The 22,010-nt window shown below is 47.4% G+C and overlaps 1 protein-coding gene across 1 annotated transcript; it reads right to left on the reverse strand.

The window, feature by feature from the left end:
• Window positions 1-617: 617 nt before the first annotated feature.
• Window positions 618-21,668, reverse strand: PSMC6 (proteasome 26S subunit, ATPase 6). Its single transcript, XM_080991701.1, has 14 exons — window positions 21,505-21,668; window positions 13,681-13,760; window positions 13,378-13,417; window positions 13,007-13,059; window positions 12,471-12,538; window positions 10,836-10,950; window positions 9,854-9,941; window positions 8,380-8,441; window positions 8,157-8,280; window positions 6,276-6,337; window positions 4,095-4,215; window positions 3,920-4,000; window positions 1,767-1,838; window positions 618-1,117 (listed from the first exon to the last, which is right to left on the reverse strand). The coding sequence occupies exons 1-14, from the start codon at window positions 21,587-21,589 to the stop codon at window positions 999-1,001; spliced, it is 1,170 nt and encodes a 389-aa protein (XP_080847827.1). The 5' UTR covers window positions 21,590-21,668; the 3' UTR covers window positions 618-998.
• Between the last annotated feature and the right edge of the window lie 342 nt (window positions 21,669-22,010).

Below are 22,010 nucleotides of genomic sequence, written 5' to 3' on the forward strand. Positions count from 1 at the left end.
CATCTTAAAAAGCAGAGACATCACCTTGCTGACAAAGGTCCGTATAGTTAAAGCTATGGTTTTCCCAGTAGTGATGTATGGAAGGGAGAGCTGGACCATAAAAAAGGCTGATCGCCGAAGAATGGATGCTTTTGAATTCTGGTGCTGGAGGAGACTCTTGAGAGTCCCATGGACTGCAAGAAGATCAAACCTCTCCATTCTTAAGGAAATCAGCCCTGAGTGCTCACTGGAAGGACAGATCCTGAAGCTGAGGCTCCAATACTTTGGCCACCTCATGAGAAGAGAAGACTCCCTGGAAAAGACCCTGAAGTTGGGAAAGATGGAGGGCACAAGGAGAAAGGGACGACAGAGGACGAGATGGTGGGACAGTGTTCTTGAAGCTACCAACATGAAGTTGAGGAAAACTGTGGGAGGCAGTAGACAGAAATGTTACGCATGCTCTGGTCCATGGGGTCATGAAGAGTCGGACACGACTAAACAATAACAAGAAGAAACACTAGTATAAAGAAAATGAAGGTGTTTTCAGATTTTGAACACGATGCTGGTAAGCTGTATCATGAGGGGCCAAAGACCACTCTGCTCTAGAGTAAACTGTGGAAAAAACAGACGACGGAAGCTGGATTTAAACAAGTTTTATTTAATTCTTCAATGGGAAGGGGTGGGGGAGTTAAATGATATAAAATAAGAAATGCACTGCCTTACAATCTGCCGAACCAAACCAGCTGTATGTTTTTCTGTAAGGTTCTCGTACGAGGACACATGTTGCTCTGCGCTTAAGAACGGGACTGTAACAAAGGCCATGTTGGGTTCAGGGTGCCGCCATGAGCTTCCCAGCAGCAGGAGCACCACTAATACAAACAGCTGGCGAGCTCGCTGGCACAATGCAGACACTTGTAATAAAAACACAATCAAGGGATACTTTTGCTTCTCATTTCACCTATCGCAAGCCCCATATTTTCCCATGCAGTCTCAGCCAGCCATTAACCACGTGGTCATGCTTAGATGGGCTTGTAGTCCAACTTAGACTCCAGCTTCTTGGAGTCGGCAACTTTCCTAACAGCCTTCATGAAGTCCTCCTGCACCACAAAGTCGTGATCGGCACGAATGGCAAACATCCCTGCAAAGACACAAGAGTTTGGGAATCAAGCTGTCAGAGAGAAGGAAAGGGGCGCAATAAGGTTCGTGCAGGCAACTCTCTGTGCTTCAGCTTTAATTGCAACGTTACGATCGCAATCCAGACCCTACAAGCATGTTAAGGCTCCCCTTCATGAGCTATAGCCATGCATATGCTCCTCTTTCCATAACTGTGACACATCATGAATTATTTGAGCTTTATAAGAAGTCTCCGGGACGCGGGTGTTGCTGTGGGTTAAACCACAAAGCCTAGGACTTGCCGATCAGAAGGTTGGCGGTTCGAATCCCTGCGACGGGGTGAGCTCCTGTTGCTCGGACCCTGCTCCTGCCAACCTAGCAGTTCGAAAGCAAGTCAAAGTGCAAGTAGATAAATAGGTACCACTCTGGCGGGAAGGTAAACGGTGTTTCCGTGCACTGCTCTGGTTCACCAGAAGCGGCTTCGTCATGCTGGCCACATGACCCGGAAGCTGTATGCCGGCTCCCTCGGCCAATAAAGCGAGATGAGCACCACCGCAACCCCAGAGTCGGTCACGACTGGACCTAATGGTCAGGGGTCCCCTTTACCTTTACTAATAAGTCTCCAAGGGATCAGGAAAATGGAAAGTGATGTCACAAAGATCTCGTTTCCTTACCTGCTTCAGTGCATACATTTCTCAGATCAGCACCATTAAAACCATCGGAAAGCTTCACAATTGCTTCGTAATCTATAAAAGAAAAATTCCTGGGTTAATGGGAATTGTGGACTAAGAGCAAAAACCTGTTTCAAAAATCAGAACTCTTTGCTTCTGACTGACGCAGCAGTCCTGATGTGTGAACAAGCCAGCCAGGGTGGCTCGGTCCTGCCTCCACATTCAGAGGCAGCAAAGCTTCTGAATTCCAGTTACCGGAAACCAAAGCAGGCGAGTGTTGCTCTTGCGCCCGGATCCTGCTTGCGGGTTTCCCATAGGCAGCTGGTGGCCCCTGTGAGAACAGGAGGCTGGACTAGATGGGCCACTGGCCTGATCCAGAAGGCTCATCTTACTCCCACCCGTTCATCGTTTTCTTCGCATGCAGTCTTTCCATAGTTAAAACCCTGCTCAAAGGTGGCTCACAACATGAACAATAGTAAGATAATTCAAAACGCAACAGTAGTAGTCATAAACTATAAATAAAAGATTAAAAAGTACACAATCAAATTGAACTACAGTGGACGCTTGGGTTGCAAATGTGATCCGTGCGGGATGAACGTTCGCAACCTGCAGTGTTCGCCACCCACGTCTGTGCATGTGTAGGTTGTGATTTGGCGCTTCTGCGCATGGGCAACTGCTGAAACCCGGAAGTAACCCGTTCCGGTACTTCCGGGTTTCGGTAGTCCGCAACCTGAAGAAACGCAACCTGAAGGTATAACTGTATCTCCACATTCATCAAAATAAAGACACAAAAAATCAATACAGTGGAACCTCGGCTCCCGAACGGCTTAGCTGATGAACAAATCGGCTCTTGAACTCCGCAAACCTAAGTAAGTGTTCCAGTTTGTGAACGTTTTTCGGAAGCCAAATGTCCATTTCGGCTGTCAGCATTGTTTCCAGGGCCAATCAGAAGTCGTGCCTTGGTTTTCGAACATTTTGGAAGTCGAATGGACTTCCAGAATGGATTGAGTTCGAGAACAAAGGTACCACTGTATAAAAAACAGCAGTAACATTCCCCTCAACCCCCATCCCCCCAAAAACCAAGCAATACTACACTCAAAGAGTCTGTTCAGCAGCCGGAGTTTACAAGTGAGATCAGGACCTGGTCAGACAACCTGATACAACATACTATTCATGATGCCACCATAACAAAATGTTTCTTTGGCCGTGCCAGCTTCACTATTCCATCAGCACTAAAAATAAGTGTGGGTCGGTATGGTGCGATGCACGAGTGGGAAACAGATACGGCTGGTGGGCCAGGTTGTTATCTCTTCCACCCCCTGAGGGCCAAGTTCGTCACACCCTTGTGGCTGGCCAGCTGTCAACTGCCTGATGTCCACAATGGGAGAGTTGGGGGAACTCCCAGAACAGATCTGGGCAGTATGGGGGGTATGGGTAGGGAGCGGGCAGTTCCAACATCCTTCTGTGAACAGGACAACCCAAATAATTTTGTGGCAACTTAAAGAGCAACAAATTGATGATGGCACAAACTTCCGTGGACTGTAGTTATTAAGGTGTGCTTCTCAGTGATGGCTCCGACCTGGTGGAATGCTCTGTCCCACGAGACCAGGGCCCTGCAGGATTTAACTTCCTTCCGCAGGGCCTGTAAGACAGAGCTATTCTGCCTGGCTTTCAATTTGAACTTAGCCTGATCTTTCATTCCCCTTCCTTCCCTCCCTCTCCCCTTTTTATGAAGATTACCCTCTCTGGGATCCCACAGCTAATTCTCCCCTGGTCTCCTCGCTGACCTAAATAGGACTAACTTAGCCAGCTAGCCTTGGTGATCATCTAATGTTTATTGGATGGATTTCCCCCCTAAATTGATTTTTGAATTCTGAATTTATTGTTGTTCATGTTTTATACTGTATTTTATGCTGTTTTTTGTTGCATCAATTAAGTGTTTTAAATTTGTTGTTAGCCGCCCTGAGCCCGGTTTTCTGAACTGGGAAGGGCGGGGTATAAATAAAAAAATATTAATATTATTATAAAATTTTGCTGCAGAAGACGAAGCTGGCTATTTCCCTGGAAATTTACAATCTGTTACAGGAAACAGACTTGAATATGCAAAGCCCAGCCCCCTCCCAGACGCACCTATGAAGCCCTGGGTGGGGACTTACCTATTTCCCCATGTTTTGTTATAGGTCCAGCGTGGATCTTCAGTATGTCTAACCTGGCCTGTTCATTTGGCAAGTCAATATCTAGAAGGAGGGAGAAGGTATGTTAATTTCGAAAGGTACGCAAGCGAAGGGGAGGCACAGACTAATGCCAACCCTACAGAAACTGAATACTCACGGATTTTCCTGTCCAGTCTTCCAGGACGCAACAGTGCCGGATCCAGAGTGTCTGGTCTGTTTGTAGCCATTATCATTTTAACTCTGTGCAGAGTATCAAATCCATCCATCTGGTTCAGCAACTGGAACGCGTGGCGAGAAAACAAAAGCTTTGGTTAATCGGCAAAGAACTTGCCCCACTGAGTGGGCTGAGAAGAGCAGTGTGGGGCAGCAGGTCCCAGGTCCAGTCCTGTCTTGGCATCTCCAGCTTCAGGCTGGGAATAATCCCTGCCTGGAATCCGGGAGAGCTGCTGCCAGTCTGAACGACTGAGCTGAACAGACGAATAGTATGGTAGTCCTGGTATGCCCCGCGGAGGACCTTAAGGTCCACAAATGACAACATTTTGGAGGTCCCAAGTTGCAAGGTGGTTAGGTTGTGTTGCGTGTAGTGAAGGGTTAACCTTCTATGCCTCGGGACTGAGGGGACGGGCTTACAAGGGAAGTAAGCCAGGACGTGACGAAAGCAGCTTGGAGTGCTGTGTACTGAGTGGAAATCGAAAGCAGTTTGTTGCGTCGCTGCAAGCAGAGGGAGAAGATGCAGCTTGAATCAGATGGAAGTTGGAGTTTGTAAATACGCTACTTTTGTGCCAATAAAGAGATATTAGGACAGAAGAAACGTTTGGGACTCTTTGACTGCTCTTTTGACATACGCTGCTGTGTAACTCTGCTAATTGCTTTACGATCTACGGCTCCCAGGGGAAGTGTGGCTGGGCGCCGAACAATAAAGCAATAAATCTACCATACCGAAGTATGGTAGTCCTGGTCTGCCCCACGGAGGACCTTAAGGTCCACAAATGACAACATTTTGGAGGTCCCAAGTCGCAAGGTGGTTAGGTTGGTCTCAACTAGGGCCAGGGCCTTTTCAGTACTGGCCCCGACTTGGTGGAACGCTCTGTCTCAAGAGACCAGGGCCCTGCGGGATTTGACATCTTTCCGCAGGGCCTGCAAGACAGAGCTGTTCCGCCTGGCCTTTGGTTTGGACTCAGTCTGACCCTTATGTTTTCCCTCCCCTTATGGTTTTGATCTATGGGCTAATTTTAAAATGAGGCTGCATTTTAAATTGCATTTTAACCTGTATCTTAAATTGGTTTGGTTTTTTTTTCTATTATGTTTTTACTGTAATTTTACTGGTGTTAGCCGCCCTGAGCCCAGCTCTGGCCAGGGAGGGTGGGGTATAAATAAAATTATTATTATTATTATTATACCCTGCCCATGGGACGCGGGTGGCGCTGTGGGTAAAACCTCAGCGCCTAGGACTTGCCGATCGTATGGTCGGCGGTTCGAATCCCCGCGGCGGGGTGAGCTCCCGTCGTTCGGTCCCAGCTCCTGCCCACCTAGCAGTTCAAAAGCAAGGACCCTTAAGTGCAAATAGATAAATAGGTACCGCTTTATAGCGGGAAGGTAAACAGCGTTTCCGTGTGCTGTGCTGGTGCAGGCTCGCCAGAGCAGCTTCATCACGCTGGCCACGTGACCCGGAAGTGTCTTTGGACAGCGCTGGCCCCCGGCCTCTTAAGTGAGATGGGCGCGCAACCCCAGAGTCGGTCACGACTGGCCCGTACGGGCAGGGGTACCTTTACCTTTATACCCTGCCCATATGGCCTGACCTCCCCAGCCCCTCTGGGCGGCTCCCAACAGAATATTAAAAACACGATAAAACATCAAACATAAAAAATTTCCCTAAACAAGGCTGCTTTCAGTTGTCTTCTACCTAGAATTAGTTATTATAAACCCATGGAAACCAGCAATGGAGACACGACCTTAGGATCCAGGAGAACGGTGGCTCTATCGTTTACTCAGAAAGAACACGTGTGAAGGTTCTAGTCTTGGACATGGTTCTAGTCCAAGGTTTTAGTCTAGACATGGAGATGGGACTGCAATTCAGACACAGAATGGCTGCTTTATGCCAGGAGCTGTTCAGTATGTGCCGCTTTTAGCATTGTCTACTTCCAAGGAAAAGACCTCCTCACGTAAATGATTTCAGGAGGCAGTGGTGAACAGCTGCAAACAATTTCAACATCACCGTTCAGCTATTTCATCTTAGCAACTGATCCTTAAGTCTCACATTTTTTGCTGCCTGCCTAGGATTACAAAGATGTTTGTGTACACGTGAAAGACGACCGGCTCCAGTTCAGAGAAGCGTTACCTCCATTAGAGTTCTCTGAATTTCTCTGTCAGCTGACGTGCCCTCCGAGAAACGACGGCCACCTAAGGAGAAAATCAGCGGGAAAGAAGTCAGACCCTTTCCCTGGTCACCACGCAGGGCAGCTCATGAAAGGAGTGAGGGGAGTTAAAAAGTCAAGTTGCAAGCTGAGGTGCAAGGTTTCTGTATAGAATCTAGGCAAAAGAAAAGAACAGAAAGGGGGTTTGGAAGGTTCCCTTCAAGAGATCACTCAAAAGCAACTTCTGGGTAACATAAGGTCTTGGGGAGGCAATACCTTTTTCAGGTACTTACCTGAGTAAATTAGTTTTACTTTCATGTGGTTACCCTCAGCCCCTGTCCCACTGACATACTGTATTAAGCTCCAAGTAAACAGCTCCAGGGGGACGCGGGTGGCGCTGTGGGTTAAACCACAGAGCCTAGGACTTGCCAATCAGAAGGTCGGCGGTTCGAATCCCCGCGACGGGGTGAGCTCCTGTTGCTCGGTCCCTGCTCCTGCCCACCGAGCAGTTCGAAAGCACGTCAAAAGTGCAAGTAGATCAATAGGTACCACTCCGGCGGGAAGGTAAACGGCGTTTCCGTGCGCTGCTCTGGTTCGCCAGAAGCGGCTTCGTCATGCTGGCCACATGACCCGGAAGCTGTACGACGGCTCCCTCGGCCAATAAAGCGAGATGAGCGCCGCAACCCCAGAGTCGGTCACGACTGGACCTAATGGTCAGGGGTCCCTTTACCTTTACACAGCTCCAGCCTTTGAAAGTGGATGTCATAATACAGTACAGCTGCTAGTTGTCAGGTGCCAGAAGACTCTGCAAGGTGTTTTTTTTGGGGGGGGGGTTCTTTTCAGCCCACGTTTCCGTCACGGGTAAACTTTTGGGGCCACATTCCAGTGGTGTGGCCAGAGCCTAAAGTGGGTTTGTCTTTGTACAATAGCCTACATCCAAACCATGCAGAATTGAGGCAAGAGGCAGGGCAAGGACAAGCAAAAAGCCCTTGAGGAAGAGGGCAAATCAGGACTTGCGAGGAGTGTGGCATCTAATGTGTGGGATGGTCTGGGGAGAGTCCTGAGGACCAGAGAGAGGACTAGCCCCTGGGGTTAAGGTCCTCCACATCTGCTCTTGTATGTTTGGTGTATAGCAGGCGTGCTCAAACTTTTTTTTTGCAAAGAGGACCAGATTGGATGAAGCGAACATGCATGAGGGCCAAGCAAAGTTGATGAGCTTTTTTTTTAAGGACATGAATTGCCAATGGTGGCCAGATTAAATCGATAGGCGGGCCAAATTCGGAACGGACTTTGGACATGCCTGGTGTAAAGGCTTTTGGCACAGCCGCCCTTCCTGCATCTCCCTGGTCTTGACTCTTGTTCACCTGTAGGAAAACTTTATCAGCTACATTAAAGGTAAAGGGGCCCCTGACCATTAGGTCCAGTCGTGGCTGACTCTGGGGTTACGCCGCTCATCTCGCTTTATTGGCCGAGGGAGCCGGCGTACAGCTTCCGGGTCATGTGGCCAGCATGACGAAGCCGCTTCTGGTGAACCAGAGCAGCGCACGGAAATGCCGTTTACCTTCCCGCTGGAGCGGTACCTATTTATCTACTTGCACTTTGACGTGCTTTCAAACTGCTAGGTTGGCAGGAGCAGGGACCGAGCAACGGGAGCTCACCCCGTCGCGGGGATTCGAACTGCCGACCTTCTGATCGGCAAGTCCTAGGCTCTGTGGTTTAACCCACAGCGCCACCCGAGTCCCATCAGCTACATTACGTGTAGGCAAAGTGCAGTACAGGTAAGCAGAGCAGTTCTTTGGGCAGCTGGTTGGGGGGGTGCGGGGGTGAAAGCTTGATGGGCTTCTTGTTGAGCTGCTCAGCCTTACCGATAGCGTCAATTTCATCCATGAAAATGATGCAGGGCTGATGATCCCTGGCGTAGTTGAACATCTCTCGGATCAACCGAGCGCTTTCGCCAATGTATTTGTCCACAATGGAACTAGACACCACCTGCGGAAAGTTGTTACAGGTAGCATGAGCGGCGGCGGCTGCAGATCAAACAGGTCTGCTTTAAGATTCTGGAAAGGAATCTTAAAGAAATTGTTTTACCTTTAAGAAATTGCAGTCAAGCTGGCTGGCAACAGCTCTGGCCAAGAGAGTTTTCCCCGTACCTGCGTGGAGAATACACGTTGCATCAAGAAGCAGTGAAAACAAGTGGCAAGAGGTATACATTTAAACAAACGTGCAAAGCAACATCGTGTTGCAGGTGCAGTGTAGGCCTTTGACCAGAGACCCATGCTCAAAATTTCCATTCATCCCCTCCGGGTGAGCCTGCCCCTTAATCAAGTCTGCCCTTTAAGCCTTATCAGTCCTGCGTTATAGGGTTTAAAACTTTCTATCTTGTTCAATTGGCCTTTCGGGATTGATGCTTATTGGTTGGACTGTGACTCCCTTTAATTATGTTTTTCTGCATCTGCGATTCCCCTGAGAAGAATGGGTGTGTTGTTTTGGTTTTAAAACTTGTATTCTTGGGTTGGCTTTTATGGCTGGCTAGGAAGTGGAAGAAAATGCGGCCTATACAATCATACCTCGGGTTACAGCCGCTTCAGGTTGCGTTTTTTTGGGTTATAGATTATGGAACGGGTTACTTCTGGGTTTTGGCAGTTGTGCATGCACAGAAGCGCTAAATCACGCTTTGCGCATGTGCAGAAGCGCTAAATCGCAACCCACGCACGCGCAGATTGCGAACGTGCATCCTGCACGGATCACGTTCGCAACCCAAGCATCCACTGTAAATGTTTTTAAATGAATAAACTAAACCAGGAAGGTTCATTCCCCACCTCCCTCTCTCAGCCTGACCTACCCCCCAGGACTGAGCTAGCCCTGAGGGACAGCAGAGTTCGTAGAGCAAGAGATTCTCAAGGCCATGGGTCGAGCCCTATGTTGCGTGAAAGCTTCCTGCACTGCAGGGGGTTGGACCAGGTCAGTGTTTCCCAAACTAGGGACTCCAGCTGTTTTCAAACTGCAATTCCCATCATCCCTGCCCAGTGGTCTTGCTAGCTAGGGATGATGGGAGTTGTAGTCCAAAAACAGCTGGAGACCGAGGTTTGGGAAACACTGGACTAGATGATCCTCGTGGCCCCAACTCTAAGATTCTATGAGGATTGTTTTGAAGAGAAAAGGGGAAAAACTCATGTTTGCTATTATGAGCTCATGGGACAATAGGGGCACAACTGCTATGAGTTTTGTTTTTTTTTTACAGTCAAGCTACATATAAATTCTACGAAACAATGTGATTAAAAAAGTATAGAATAATGGGATTCAAACAGCATTTCAAAAGGGATTAAGAGAGACGAAATTACTGCTTTACTTGTACAGGTCTGGAATAACTCCAATGCTGGTGTTTCAAATGTAACACCCATTTCAGTGCTCTATCTGCTGGCTCCTAAAAATGTGACCCCCCCACTTCACACCCACCCACCCACTGCTACTTGAAGGAATATTGCCACAGAGCAGTTGATGCGGAATGAAATCTCCCAAAAGTCATACTGTTTGTTCAGCAGTCAAGAGGCAAGACACCAACCTGGTGGGCCATACAGCAAGCAGCCTTTGGGAGGTATAATCCCCACACGCTGGAACAATTCTGGATTAGTCAGTGGTAACTCTATAACCTGCGAAGAGAAGTAACAAAACGTGCCTTGGATTCAAAACAGAAGGTATACAAAGGCCTGGTTCACATGTTAACACTGAACCATGGTTTTATCAAGTTGTAGTTTATTAACCATAGTTTGTTTGATCACCGAAACATAGCTTCACCATGGTTGTTTGCCCATCTACAAATCAAAATCTGAAACCATGTTGTTGTGGTTTTGCTGGTTTACAAACCTTGGCTTGTTTTCACTATGTCTGAACCTGCCACCCTTCCCTAACCATGGTTTGTCTGGCCACCTCAAAGGCAAGTAGGACAACCGTGGGACAATTTTGCGTCAACTCATAGTTTTGTTAAAGAAACCATGGCTGAAATTTAGTGGTATTCAACTATGTTTGTTCAGTATATTCCCACTGAAATTAATGGGCCTAGCTTAGTTTTGTCCATTGATTACAAAGGGTCTACTCTAAAACTAGGTGAACACAACTCCAAAACAAGTCAAATGTCTGTGCTACTTTTTGTTGTACGCAAGACTTTTGTGCAATGGTGTGTAAGCCAATTTGAATATCCTATTTGAATATTTAAAACCTGAGCTGCTTTAGGCTCATCGGACAATGTTCAGTGTCAATAAATTGATGGTGGCAGGGGAGTCCACAGCTGGCTAACCGAAACTAACGCTGAACTACCAAGGCCAGCAATGATTTGTTCAATGCTGCCCAACTTAGATATCACACCAATCTAGGGTTAGAGGATATCAGGAAAAGGAAGAGGAACTGCCATGACAGCAGCGAAGAAGTGTGCATGCTTGTTCTGAAACCCAGCGCTACGACCAAATTGTACCAAAGACTTAAATGTCTTCCCTGCCAGCAAGGTAAACATATCCATCATTCAGACCAATAAAGAATCAGGCAATTACCTCTCTTAGTTCCCTGATTTGTTCCGACAATCCTCCAATCTCGGAATAAGATACATCTCCAGGATCTTCATGAGACATGTTGTAAACGAGGGGATCAACTTCTCTTGGCAAATATCTAAATTGGAGAAGCCATACAACTGATGTCACCCGCTGATTTTTAAAGCCCCTCTAAAGCAACTTCCCACCCTTTCCCCACCCACAGTTTGTAAGCCACGTATAAAAACGAAGATACCCGAGTAAGCTGACTGCCTTGGGGGTAGGGAAGGCTTGATCTACACGTTGGGGATATTTAAGAAATAGGCTGGGTAACATTCAGTCAGGAACGATGCAGTTACCTTCTGTCATGGGAAATCCTGCTAAAAGCAGGAGGAGGGACTGGATAACCCATCTAACTCCATGAGCGTGAGTAGTCAAACTAAGGCCCAGGGGCCGGATCCAGCCCCATCGCCTTCTCAATCCAGCCCACAGACGGTCCGGGAATCAGCGTGTTTTTACATGAGTAGAATGTGTCCTTTTATTTAAAATTCATCTCTGGATTATTTGTGGGGCATAGGAATTCGTTCATTCCACCCCCCCCAAAATATAGTCAGGCCCACCACATGGTCTGAGGGATGGTGGATCAGCCCACGGCTAAAAAAGGTTGCTGACCCCTGCTCTATGATCCTAGAAAACTAATAAGTTTTTATTTAACATTGGTTAACATATATATCAGCTGATTCAGTAACTACTCTTTTTAATGGGGTGGGGGGTGTCTCTTCATGTCATCTTTGCAAATATTTAAAAAACCACCATCAAATTTTACAGCTATTTTTAATACCTTCTGTGATGCTAAGTAAGATTAGCACTTGGTTTAAACTTATGGTATTTCCCCCTATGTCTGGTATTACTAGTTGCAATGTGCGTCCAATAATCATGAGCTTTCTGGCATCTCTACACAACCACACACGGATATGGCCTGCATTAGGAATACCGTGCTTCCAAGATTTAAACAGTGTTATTGAAAATGTTTTTTGAGTCGAGTGCCAAAAAAATAATAATTGTAATTTATACTGTGCCTCCTGAACCAAAAAGCTTAATGTTACCCTGTTCACCAAATATGCTTCATAACCCACTATTATTCCTGGATTGGCACACCAAGTTCTACGACGCACTGAGTTTTTGTAGAAAACTGGTTCTGCTTTCCGTTCTGATGGTCACCGTACCAAATCAAGATGCCAAAGCAAGCAGGTGGAAGCAAATGCTTCAATACCCTTGGAAATTTAATCAAGTAAGAAAATACTCCATCTTAGCCCTTGGTTTGGAATGCCCAGTTCTCTTTCTGCACTAAGAGCAAGTGAGACTTTGAGACACAGATTTTATTTTTTAAAAAATACCCTTTCAAAAAAGGGTTTTTATAGCCCCTAAATCAACCTTTCTCAACCTGTGGGTCCCCAGATGTTGAACCATAACTCCCATCATCCCTAGCTAGCAAGGCCAGAGCTCAGGGATGATGGGAGTTGTAGTCCAACAACATCTGGGGACCCACAGGTTGAGAACCGCTGCAAATGCTTCTGTGGCCAATACTTTGCAGTAGCTCCACTGCAGGCTTCCTCCATCCCACTCTCCCCTCCCGCCCACTTGATGAGAAGACCTTACCTCATAATAGTTAGGGTGGTCATATCCAGTGCAACTCTTGTCCCAGGCTTCAGCTTACTTTTATCGAGCTGAATGCAAAAGGAGAGGAAGGCAATTGTTAAGATTTGGAAAGCTAAGTGTAGAAGAAGTCGTTTCTTACGGTGCTGTCAGAAACTGACAGCTCCAACCACACTAGTAATCGGGCACTGTCAGATCCAGAGTTGAATCCAAACCAAATGAGGTGACTTGCCAGCTTTCTAATATGAAGTGACCCCATTTTACAGATTTTACTCTCCGAAGTTGCTTGACATCTAAGCCAATTAAAGTATCAAATTATCAAGGGGTGCTATTCAGGACTGGGATAGTAACCCATCACGACAGTCTCTCTCCCAGCCCACACTCTCACAAACAATTTACGGCACTCACCAAAGGGAAGAACGAACCGAGTGTCAAAAAGACATATTTGCCCATGCATGTGCTACAGCCCTAAAGTCTGTGGACGTCTGAGTTATGATCTGAGAGACCAAGACCCATATTCTCAACCGCAGGATGCTCACCTGACGACGGCAGCCGACAACATATCTTGGTCCATTTGTTGCTTTGACAATGACTGGAAGCAGCAAAAGAAAGCACATGGCAGTATTTTAATTTTTCTGCAATTGTGGCTGCAAAAGGACATGTTGCTAAAACATTTTCGCAGCGCTGGATGCGCCAGCATTGCTGCGCTATTCATACTTGGCTTTTCATTTTGCCTTGTTAAATTATTTTGTCAGCGTCCTCTTTTGCCTGCTGCCTTGGGAAGGCAGCATGCCTTGAAATGTGGTTTAAATGTAACTTACTAAATTAACCAAACGAACATTAAATACACCAGTAAATTAATAAAACAATCATTAAATATACTAATAAATATCCTTCTTAATAAACTCACATTTTTCTTCTGTTAACTGTTTAAGAACCTCACCAACGATCTGTTTTTAAAAAAAGAAAAAAATATTAGACCTACTGACCAATATCAAGAACCCTGCCTATCTGGGTCCCACAAAGGGACATGACGTTCATTCACCACAGTACCCTCAGACGTTTTGAGTCCAGACCCACATATGGAAATCTAATAAACTGTTTAGGGCCCCAGAAAAATACCCATTTAACCCAAGAAAAACTGGAGATGCTAAGGAACCCCACCCAAATGGCTCATTTACTGACACATTCCTATCCATATATAAACACTCACCTGTCCAACACTCTGCAAAGCCTTGAGGTCATTTTCAGATTTTTCATACTGCTTGGTGAGCTCCTTCAGCTGTTCCCTTACTACAGACAAAAAAACATTGAAAAAGCTTGTTATGCATGTTCTAAATCAGTGCTCTATTTTTCCCCTCGGACAAAATGGTCACAACTAATCCAGAATGCGGCAGCTAGACTGGTGACTGGGGGCGGCTGCTGAGACCACATAACCCCGGTCTTGAAAGACCTACATTGGCTCCCAGTACGTTTCCGACCACAATTCAAAGTGTTGGTGCTGACCTTGAAAGCCCTAAACGGCCTCGGCCCAGGATACCTGAAGGAGCGTCTCCACCCCCATCGTTCTGCCCGGACGCTGAGATCCAGCGCTGAGGGCCTTCTGGTGGTTCCCTCGTTGCGAGAAGCAAAGCTACAGGGAACCAGGCAGAGGGCCTTCTCAGTAGTGATGCCCACCCTGTGGAACGCCCTCCCATCAGATGTCAAAGAGATAAACAAATACCTGACATTCAGAAGACATCTTAAGGCAGCCCTGTTCAGGGAAGTTTTTTATGTGTGACATTTTAGTGTATTTTTGGTCTCTGTGGAAGCCGCCCAGAGTGGCTGGGGAAACCCAGCCAGATGGGCGGGGTACAAATAATAAATTATTATTATTATTATTACTGGAGCTGTAAAATGTTATTTTCAGATGTGCACAAGGCAGAATAGAAAGTGCACTTCTTTATACATTGATTCCCCCCCCCCCCGATCAAATAAACGTGGCATAATGATCTTCACAGATGCTTTGCTAACCAATGTGTGCTGTGATCCTGTGCACACTTATGTGAAAGCAAGTTCTACTGGAAAAGAAAGCAAGGCAGGACTAGGGCACCTGTGGCTCTCCACCCTGTGGCACCCAGCTAGGCCAATGGTCAGGGATGCTGGAAGTTTGGGTCAGGCAACATGTGGAGGACCACAGGTTCTCGCCCTACCCCTGCCTTTCAAAAGGAACCGACTGGAACAGATGGAGCTTTAGCAGCAAATATCTTCCTCTGTTTTCCTTTGGACCACATCAGTGAGGCCGAGAGGGGGGTCTTGTTGCCTGGACAGCCCAGGAGCTCCATACACACTGCCCAGGCTAATGTCCCAAGGAGGTCACTTTGGCACTGCAAATGCAGTAAAAACATTGCAGGACGCAGCAGTTACAAGTTACCGGTTTCTGCAGCCACAACAGGTGCTGTGATTCTCCAGTGGTTTGACTTCACCTCCAGAGGCACACTCCATTGTCTCTTGAGACAGACAGATGCCAATAGAAAGCGTGTTCCCCCCCCCTCACCTTTTCATGCTAAGTGAGAGCACCACCTGCTTTTTTGCTGAAGGGGGGAGCTGGAAAACAGGGATCTCTCAGAGCACCTCCTCCACCAGGCAGGTCTACTACCCAAGGTGAAGGCATTCCAAGGGGATCACAGGAAAGTAGGAATTGGCCACCTATCCTGAGCCAGACTGCTGCTTCATCTCGCTCAATATTGTCAAGAGAGTAGCAGTAGCTCTCCGGAGCTTCAGAGTCCTACCTGGGGATGCTAGGCATCTAAATCAAGAGGTTGTGAGCTCTCCTCCTTTGGAGGTTTTTAAGCAGAAGTTGGATGGCCATATGCCATGCATGATCTAGTTGAGATTCCTGCATTGCAAGGGGTTGGACTAGATGGCCTTTGGAGTCCCTTCCAACTCTACATTCTAGGAGTCTATGAGCTCCTTGGAGGAAAATGGCAGGGTAGGAATCACAGAACTGGAAGCAGTCCCCTCCCCCTCTCTCACACAGACAAAACCCACTGCAGTCAACTATAGGCAACCAACCATGCCCTGCCCTCCACCTCTCTCGCTGCCAACAAAACCCAATACAGTCGTACCTTGGGTTACAGATGCTTCAGGTTGCGTTTTTTCAGGTTATGGACCCACCAAAACCCAGAAGTACCAGAACGGGTTACTTCTGGGTTTTGGTGGTCGCGCATGCGCAAAAGTGCCCAATTGTAACCCGCACGTGCGCAGACTCGCTGCTGCGGGTTGCGAACGTGCATTCCGCACGGATCACGTTCGCAACCCGAGAGTCCACTGTAAATGAATAGAAATACAACCTGCCCATGTGACGCTGACACAAAAACCTTACACGTACACTATATGGAAGAATGAAACTTTACTACCTCTCCCCTCAATGTCTCCTTCCCCACCTCTTTTCTCCCCCAATGTAAATGCTGTCTATATCATTGTATGTCTCACACTGAATATGAATGATCTGTAGAAAGAACTCTTATCAGCTGGAAGCAGACGCTGTAGGTACCTTTGTGACACAAGAAAACCTTTAATAAAAACCAAAACAAAGAAGAATCGGAAGGGATCCTGGGGGTCATCCAGCCCAACCCTTCAGGACTCTCAACTAACTACAGTGGTACCTTGGGTTAAGTACTTAATTCGTTCCGGAGGTCCATACTTAACCTGAAACTGTTCTTAACCTGAAGCACCACTTTAGCTAATGGGGCCTCTGCTGCTGCCGCGCTGCCAGAGCACGATTTCTGTTCTCATCCTGAAGCAAAATTCTTAACCTGAAGCACTATTTCTGGGTTAGCGGAGTCTGTAACCTGAAGCGTATGTAACCCGAGGTACCACTGTATTCTTATGTTTATTGCGAACAGCAACTTGAAGTAGCTCTCCAAAGCTTCATAGTCCTACCCGGAGATGCCAGGCATCTAACTGAGGAGCTTGTAGCCTCTGGAGGTTTTTATGCCTGGGTTGGATGACCACCTGCTGCCAAGTGTGATGCTAGCTGAGATTGTGAGGGGGTTGGGCTGGATGACCCTCGAGGGTCCCTTCCAACTCTATCAACCTAGGACAGTGGTGGCGAACCTAAGGCATGTGTGTCAGAGGGGGCACTCAGAGCCCTCTTTGTGGGCACACGTGCCATCGCCCCAACACAGAGTTCGTAGGGGCAGCATGTGCGCTGAGTAGAGCCATGTGTGTGCAAGTATCCTGTTTGCCACCCATGGGCTGCAGCAGAAATGTAAACGTTCCATTCCGCTCTCTTAAAACGCCCTGAGTGCAGAACTGCCAGTAAGCTGGGCGGCATTTTGCTCCCTCCCGCATGCGCGGGCTTTAGAAGTGCAGCCCGGTGAGCTAGCCATTGAATCATAGGATTGTGGGGAGTTGGAAGGGAACCCGAGGGTCAGCTAAGTTCAACCCCCCTGCGATGCAGGGATCTCAACGACAGCATACACGGCAAATGGCCATTCAGCTTCTGCTTCAAAATCTCCCAAAGAAGCGTTTCTTGAAGGGAAATCATCAAAACGGCCATGTTGTCTGGGAGCAATTCCCTTTTCGTGATTTCCCAAACAGGGGTAATGCAAACTTTCACCTTTCATTAAAGAATTGTTTGTATCATTGAAAGCTCTGTTACTGTGTTTTTCTTTTAAGATAAAAGATGTTAATGTATGAGTTGTTTTCCTGTAAACTGAAATCGCATCAAAAAATTCCTTCCAGTAGCACCTTAGAGACCAACTAAGTTTGTTCTTGGTATGGGCTTTCGTGTGCATGCACACTTCTTCAGATACACTGAAAGAGAAGTCCCCAGACCCTTATGTCTGGTGACTTGTGTTTCAGTGTATCTTAGGTCTGGCGACTTCTTTTTCAGTGTATCTGAAGAAGTGTGCATGCACACGAAAACTCATACCAAGGACAAACTTAATTGGTCTCTAAGGTGCTATTGGAAGGAATTTTCTTTGTTTCGACTACAGCAGCCCAACATGGCTGCCTACCTGTAACTAAAACCACAGTACGGTATTCCGGTTAAACTGCTTTGTTGGCACTTTGCAATAAATAAGTGGGTTTTGGGTTGCAGTTTGGGCACTCGGGTCTCTAAAAGGTTCGCCACCATTATCCTAGGTACTGCAATGCACTCTATGTGGGGCTACCTTTGACGGTGACCCAGAAACTACAACTAATCCAGAGTGCGGCAGCTAAACTGGTGACTGGGAGCGGCCGCCAAGACCACATAACACCATTCCTGAAAGACCTACATTGGCTCCCAGGACGTTTCCGAGCACAATTCAAAGTGTTGGTGCTGACCTTGAAAGCCCTAAACGGCCTCGGCCCAGTATACCTGAAGGAGCGTCTCCACCGCCATCGTTCAGCCCAGACACTGAGATCCAGCGCCGAGGGCCTTCTGGCGGTTCCCTCATTGAGAGAAGTGAGGTTACAGGGAACCAGTCAGAGGGCCTTCTCGGTAGTGGCACCCGCCCTGTGGAACGCCCTCCCAACAAATGTCAAAGAAATAAACAACTACCTGACGTTCAGAAGTCATCTGAAGGCACCTGTTTAGGGAATCTTTTAATATTTGATGCATTATTCATTTTAATTTTTTGTTGGAAGCCACCCAGAGTGGCTGGGGAAGCCCAGCCAGACGGATGGGGTATAAATAACAAATTATTATTATTATTATTATTATTATTATTATACCTCGGGTTAAGTACTTAACCTGAAACTGTTCTTAACCAGAAGACCACTTTAGCTAATGGGGCCTCCTGCTGCCGCCGCACCGCCAGAGCATGATTTCTGTTCTCATCCTGAAGCAAAGTTCGTAACCCGAGGTACTATTTCTGGGTTAGCGGAGTCTGTAACCTGAAGCGTATGTAACCCGAGGTACCACTGTATTCTTATGTTTATTGCGAACAGCAACTTGAAGTAGCTCTCCAAAGCTTCATAGTCTTACCCGGAGATGCCAGGCATCTAACTGAGGAGCTTGTAGCCTCTGGAGGTTTTTATGCCTGGGTTGGATGACCACCTGCTGCCAAGTGTGATGCTAGCTGAGATTGTGAGGGGGTTGGGCTGGATGACCCTCGAGGGTCCCTTCCAACTCTATCAACCTAGGACAGTGGTGGCGAACCTAAGGCATGTGTGTCAGAGGGGGCACTCAGAGCCCTCTTTGTGGGCACACGTGCCATCGCCCCAACACAGAGTTCGTAGGGGCAGCATGTGCACTGAGTAGAGCCATGTGTGTGCAAGTATCCTGTTTGCCACCCATGGGCTGCAGCAGAAATGTAAACGTTCCATTCCGCTCTCTTAAAACGCCCTGAGTGCAGAACTGCCAGTAAGCTGGGCGGCATTTTGCTCCCTCCCGCATGCGCGGGCTTTAGAAGTGCAGCCCGGTGAGCTAGCCATTGAATCATAGGATTGTGGGGAGTTGGAAGGGAACCCGAGGGTCAGCTAAGTTCAACCCCCCTGCGATGCAGGGATCTCAACGACAGCATACACGGCAAATGGCCATTCAGCTTCTGCTTCAAAATCTCCCAAAGAAGCGTTTCTTGAAGGGAAATCATCAAAACGGCCATGTTGTCTGGGAGCAATTCCCTTTTCGTGATTTCCCAAACAAGGGTAATGCAAACTTTCACCTTTCAATAAAGAATTGTTTGTATCATTGAAAGCTCTGTTACTGTGTTTTTCTTTTAAGATAAAAGATGTTAATGTATGAGTTGTTTTCCTGTAAACTGAAATCGCATCAAAAAATTCCTTCCAGTAGCACCTTAGAGACCAACTAAGTTTGTTCTTGGTATGGGCTTTCGTGTGCATGCACACTTCTTCAGATACACTGAAAGAGAAGTCCCCAGACCCTTATGTCTGGTGACTTGTGTTTCAGTGTATCTTAGGTCTGGCAACTTCTTTTTCAGTGTATCTGAAGAAGTGTGCATGCACACGAAAACTCATACCAAGGACAAACTTAATTGGTCTCTAAGGTGCTACTGGAAGGAATTTTCTTTGTTTCGACTACAGCAGACCAACATGGCTGCCTACCTGTAACTAAAACCACAGTACGGTATTCCGGTTAAACTGCCGTGTTGGCACTTTGCAATAAATAAGTGGGTTTTGGGTTGCAGTTTGGGCACTCGGGTCTCTAAAAGGTTTGCCACCATTATCCTAGGTACTGCAATGTGCTCTATGTGGGGCTACCTTTGACGGTGACCCAGAAACTACAACTAATCCAGAGTGCGGCAGCTAAACTGGTGACTGGGAGTGGCCGCCAAGACCACATAACATCATTCCTGAAAGACCTACATTGGCTCCCAGGACGTTTCCGAGCACAATTCAAAGTGTTGGTGCTGACCTTGAAAGCCCTAAACGGCCTCGGTCCAGTATACCTGAAGGAGCGTCTCCACCGCCATCGTTCAGCCCAGACACTGGAGATCCAGCGCCGAGGGCCTTCTGGCGGTTCCCTCATTGAGAGAAGTGAGGTTACAGGGAACCAGTCAGAGGGCCTTCTTGGTAGTGGCTCCCGCCCTGTGGAACGCCCTCCCAACAAATGTCAAAGAAATAAACAACTACCTGACGTTCAGAAGTCATCTGAAGGCACCTGTTTAGGGTATCTTTTAATATTTGATGCATTACTTTATTTTAATCTTTTGTTGGAAGCCACCCAGAGTGGCTGGGGAAGCCCAGCCAGACGGATGGGGTATAAATAACAAATTATTATTATTATTATTATTATTATTATACCTCGGGTTAAGTACTTAACCTGAAACTGTTCTTAACCAGAAGACCACTTTAGCTAATGGGGCCTCCTGCTGCCGCCGCACCGCCAGAGCATGATTTCTGTTCTCATCCTGAAGCAAAGTTCGTAACCCGAGGTACTATTTCTGGGTTAGCGGAGTCTGTAACCTGAAGCGTATGTAACCCGAGGTACCACTGTATAAGGGCAGGCACACCTTTGTTCGAGGTCCTCCTCCTTCTCCTGCGTGTGAGGGGAGCGCCCTGTTGCAACAGTTCAATAAAGATCAGGCTTACTAGCTGCTTTGCTTCTCAATATTCTCTGGTTGGCCTCTTGTTATTTTCTCCTACTGATGGGGAACCCACTTAAGGACTCTGTAGGGGCTCTTAAGATTCCCTTATTGGTGTGATAGGAATTTTATGGTTTTAGATATATGGCAACGTTCATAACCACACGTACACAGATCAGCACAGGAAAGCCAACCTGGAACCATTTTGATTCCTAAACTGAGCAAATGTTTCTCTGCATGGTAAAAATGGAAAAGCCTCCCCATTGTCTTTTCCTTCACAAATCCTGTCTTAATCTATGTTTGAGTAAGGGTGTGAGCCTTATCATTACAAAAGACTGCCAAGGCTCCCCAAGAAATCCAATCAAGTAACCTGCCAGACAGGAAATAAACAAAGCGACAGGAGAAAACAACATGCAAATGTTCTGTTTTAGACCGCCTTATCTGAGGGGTGGTCTTAGGTTACACCCCTTCTGTGATGAATGCATAATGTTTCTGGGGGTGGTCTTGATCTAGAGGATGGGAATTTCAAAAGTCTTTATAAGGCCTTGTGCACCATTATTCTGGGTTCCTCCTCCTTTCCTGCGTGTGAGGGGAGCACCCTGTTGCAACAGATCAATAAAGATCAGGCTTACTAGCTGCTTTGCTTCTCAATATTCTCTGGTTGGCCTCTGTTATTTTCTCCTACCAATAGGGAACCTATGGGCTCTTGGGATACCCCATAAGGGAAAAGGGCATATTTTTATTTACAACATTGGGAAGCAGTAACCCGAGGTACTACTGTACTAGGCAGAGCTCCTTGGAGGGAAAAGGCGGGGTGTGGGGGACCCCCAGGGGCCATCCATCCCAACCCCCTTGGGACGCGAGGCTCCGTGGCCGAGGCCTCCGTAGCAGCTCTTCCTGTGCTCAGATAGGAATACGGGCCAATAAACCGAAGGGGGAATGAGGTGCGGCCTAGGAAGCCCCTCCCTCCCTCCCTGCCAGGCCCGGCCGCGACAAAGCGGCCCCTCTCCCCGGCCACTCACGCTCCTTGAGGCGCCCGTCGATCTCCTTGTGCTCCAGGAGCTTCTTGCGGTAGTCCTGCAGCGCCTTGTCTCGGGGCTCCGCCATGATGATGATGAGGATGCCGATGCGGCTCTCGGCCGGGAGGGGGGCACTGCGCACGCGCAGCCGCCGCGAGGGACGCCGGGAGCGGAAATACACCGAAGAAAAGGGGAGGAAGGAGGGGGCTTCCTCTCTCTATGGTTCATGCGCCGGCCCTAGACTTCCCGCAGCTCTTCGGCCCGAGGCTTTTGAAGAGCTCCCCCTGCCGGCTGGGAGGCGACCTTGCGGGTTAACGTGAAACCCCAGAAAGAAAGAGGATTTTGGATTTGGAATACAGTAAGGGATAAATGTATAATCTAATGCAAACCCTTTAAGCTTTGTGTATAGGCATTTACATGAGTATAACTTTTGAAAGTCACTTGTAATGAGATGAAGGAGGTTTAAAATTGGATTACTAAGAATATAAACAAGCACTAAACAATGGCTG

The sequence above is a fragment of the Podarcis pityusensis genome (genome assembly GCF_964106645.2).
Source record: "Podarcis pityusensis genome assembly, chromosome: 1".
Lineage (NCBI taxonomy): Eukaryota > Metazoa > Chordata > Lepidosauria > Squamata > Lacertidae > Podarcis > Podarcis pityusensis.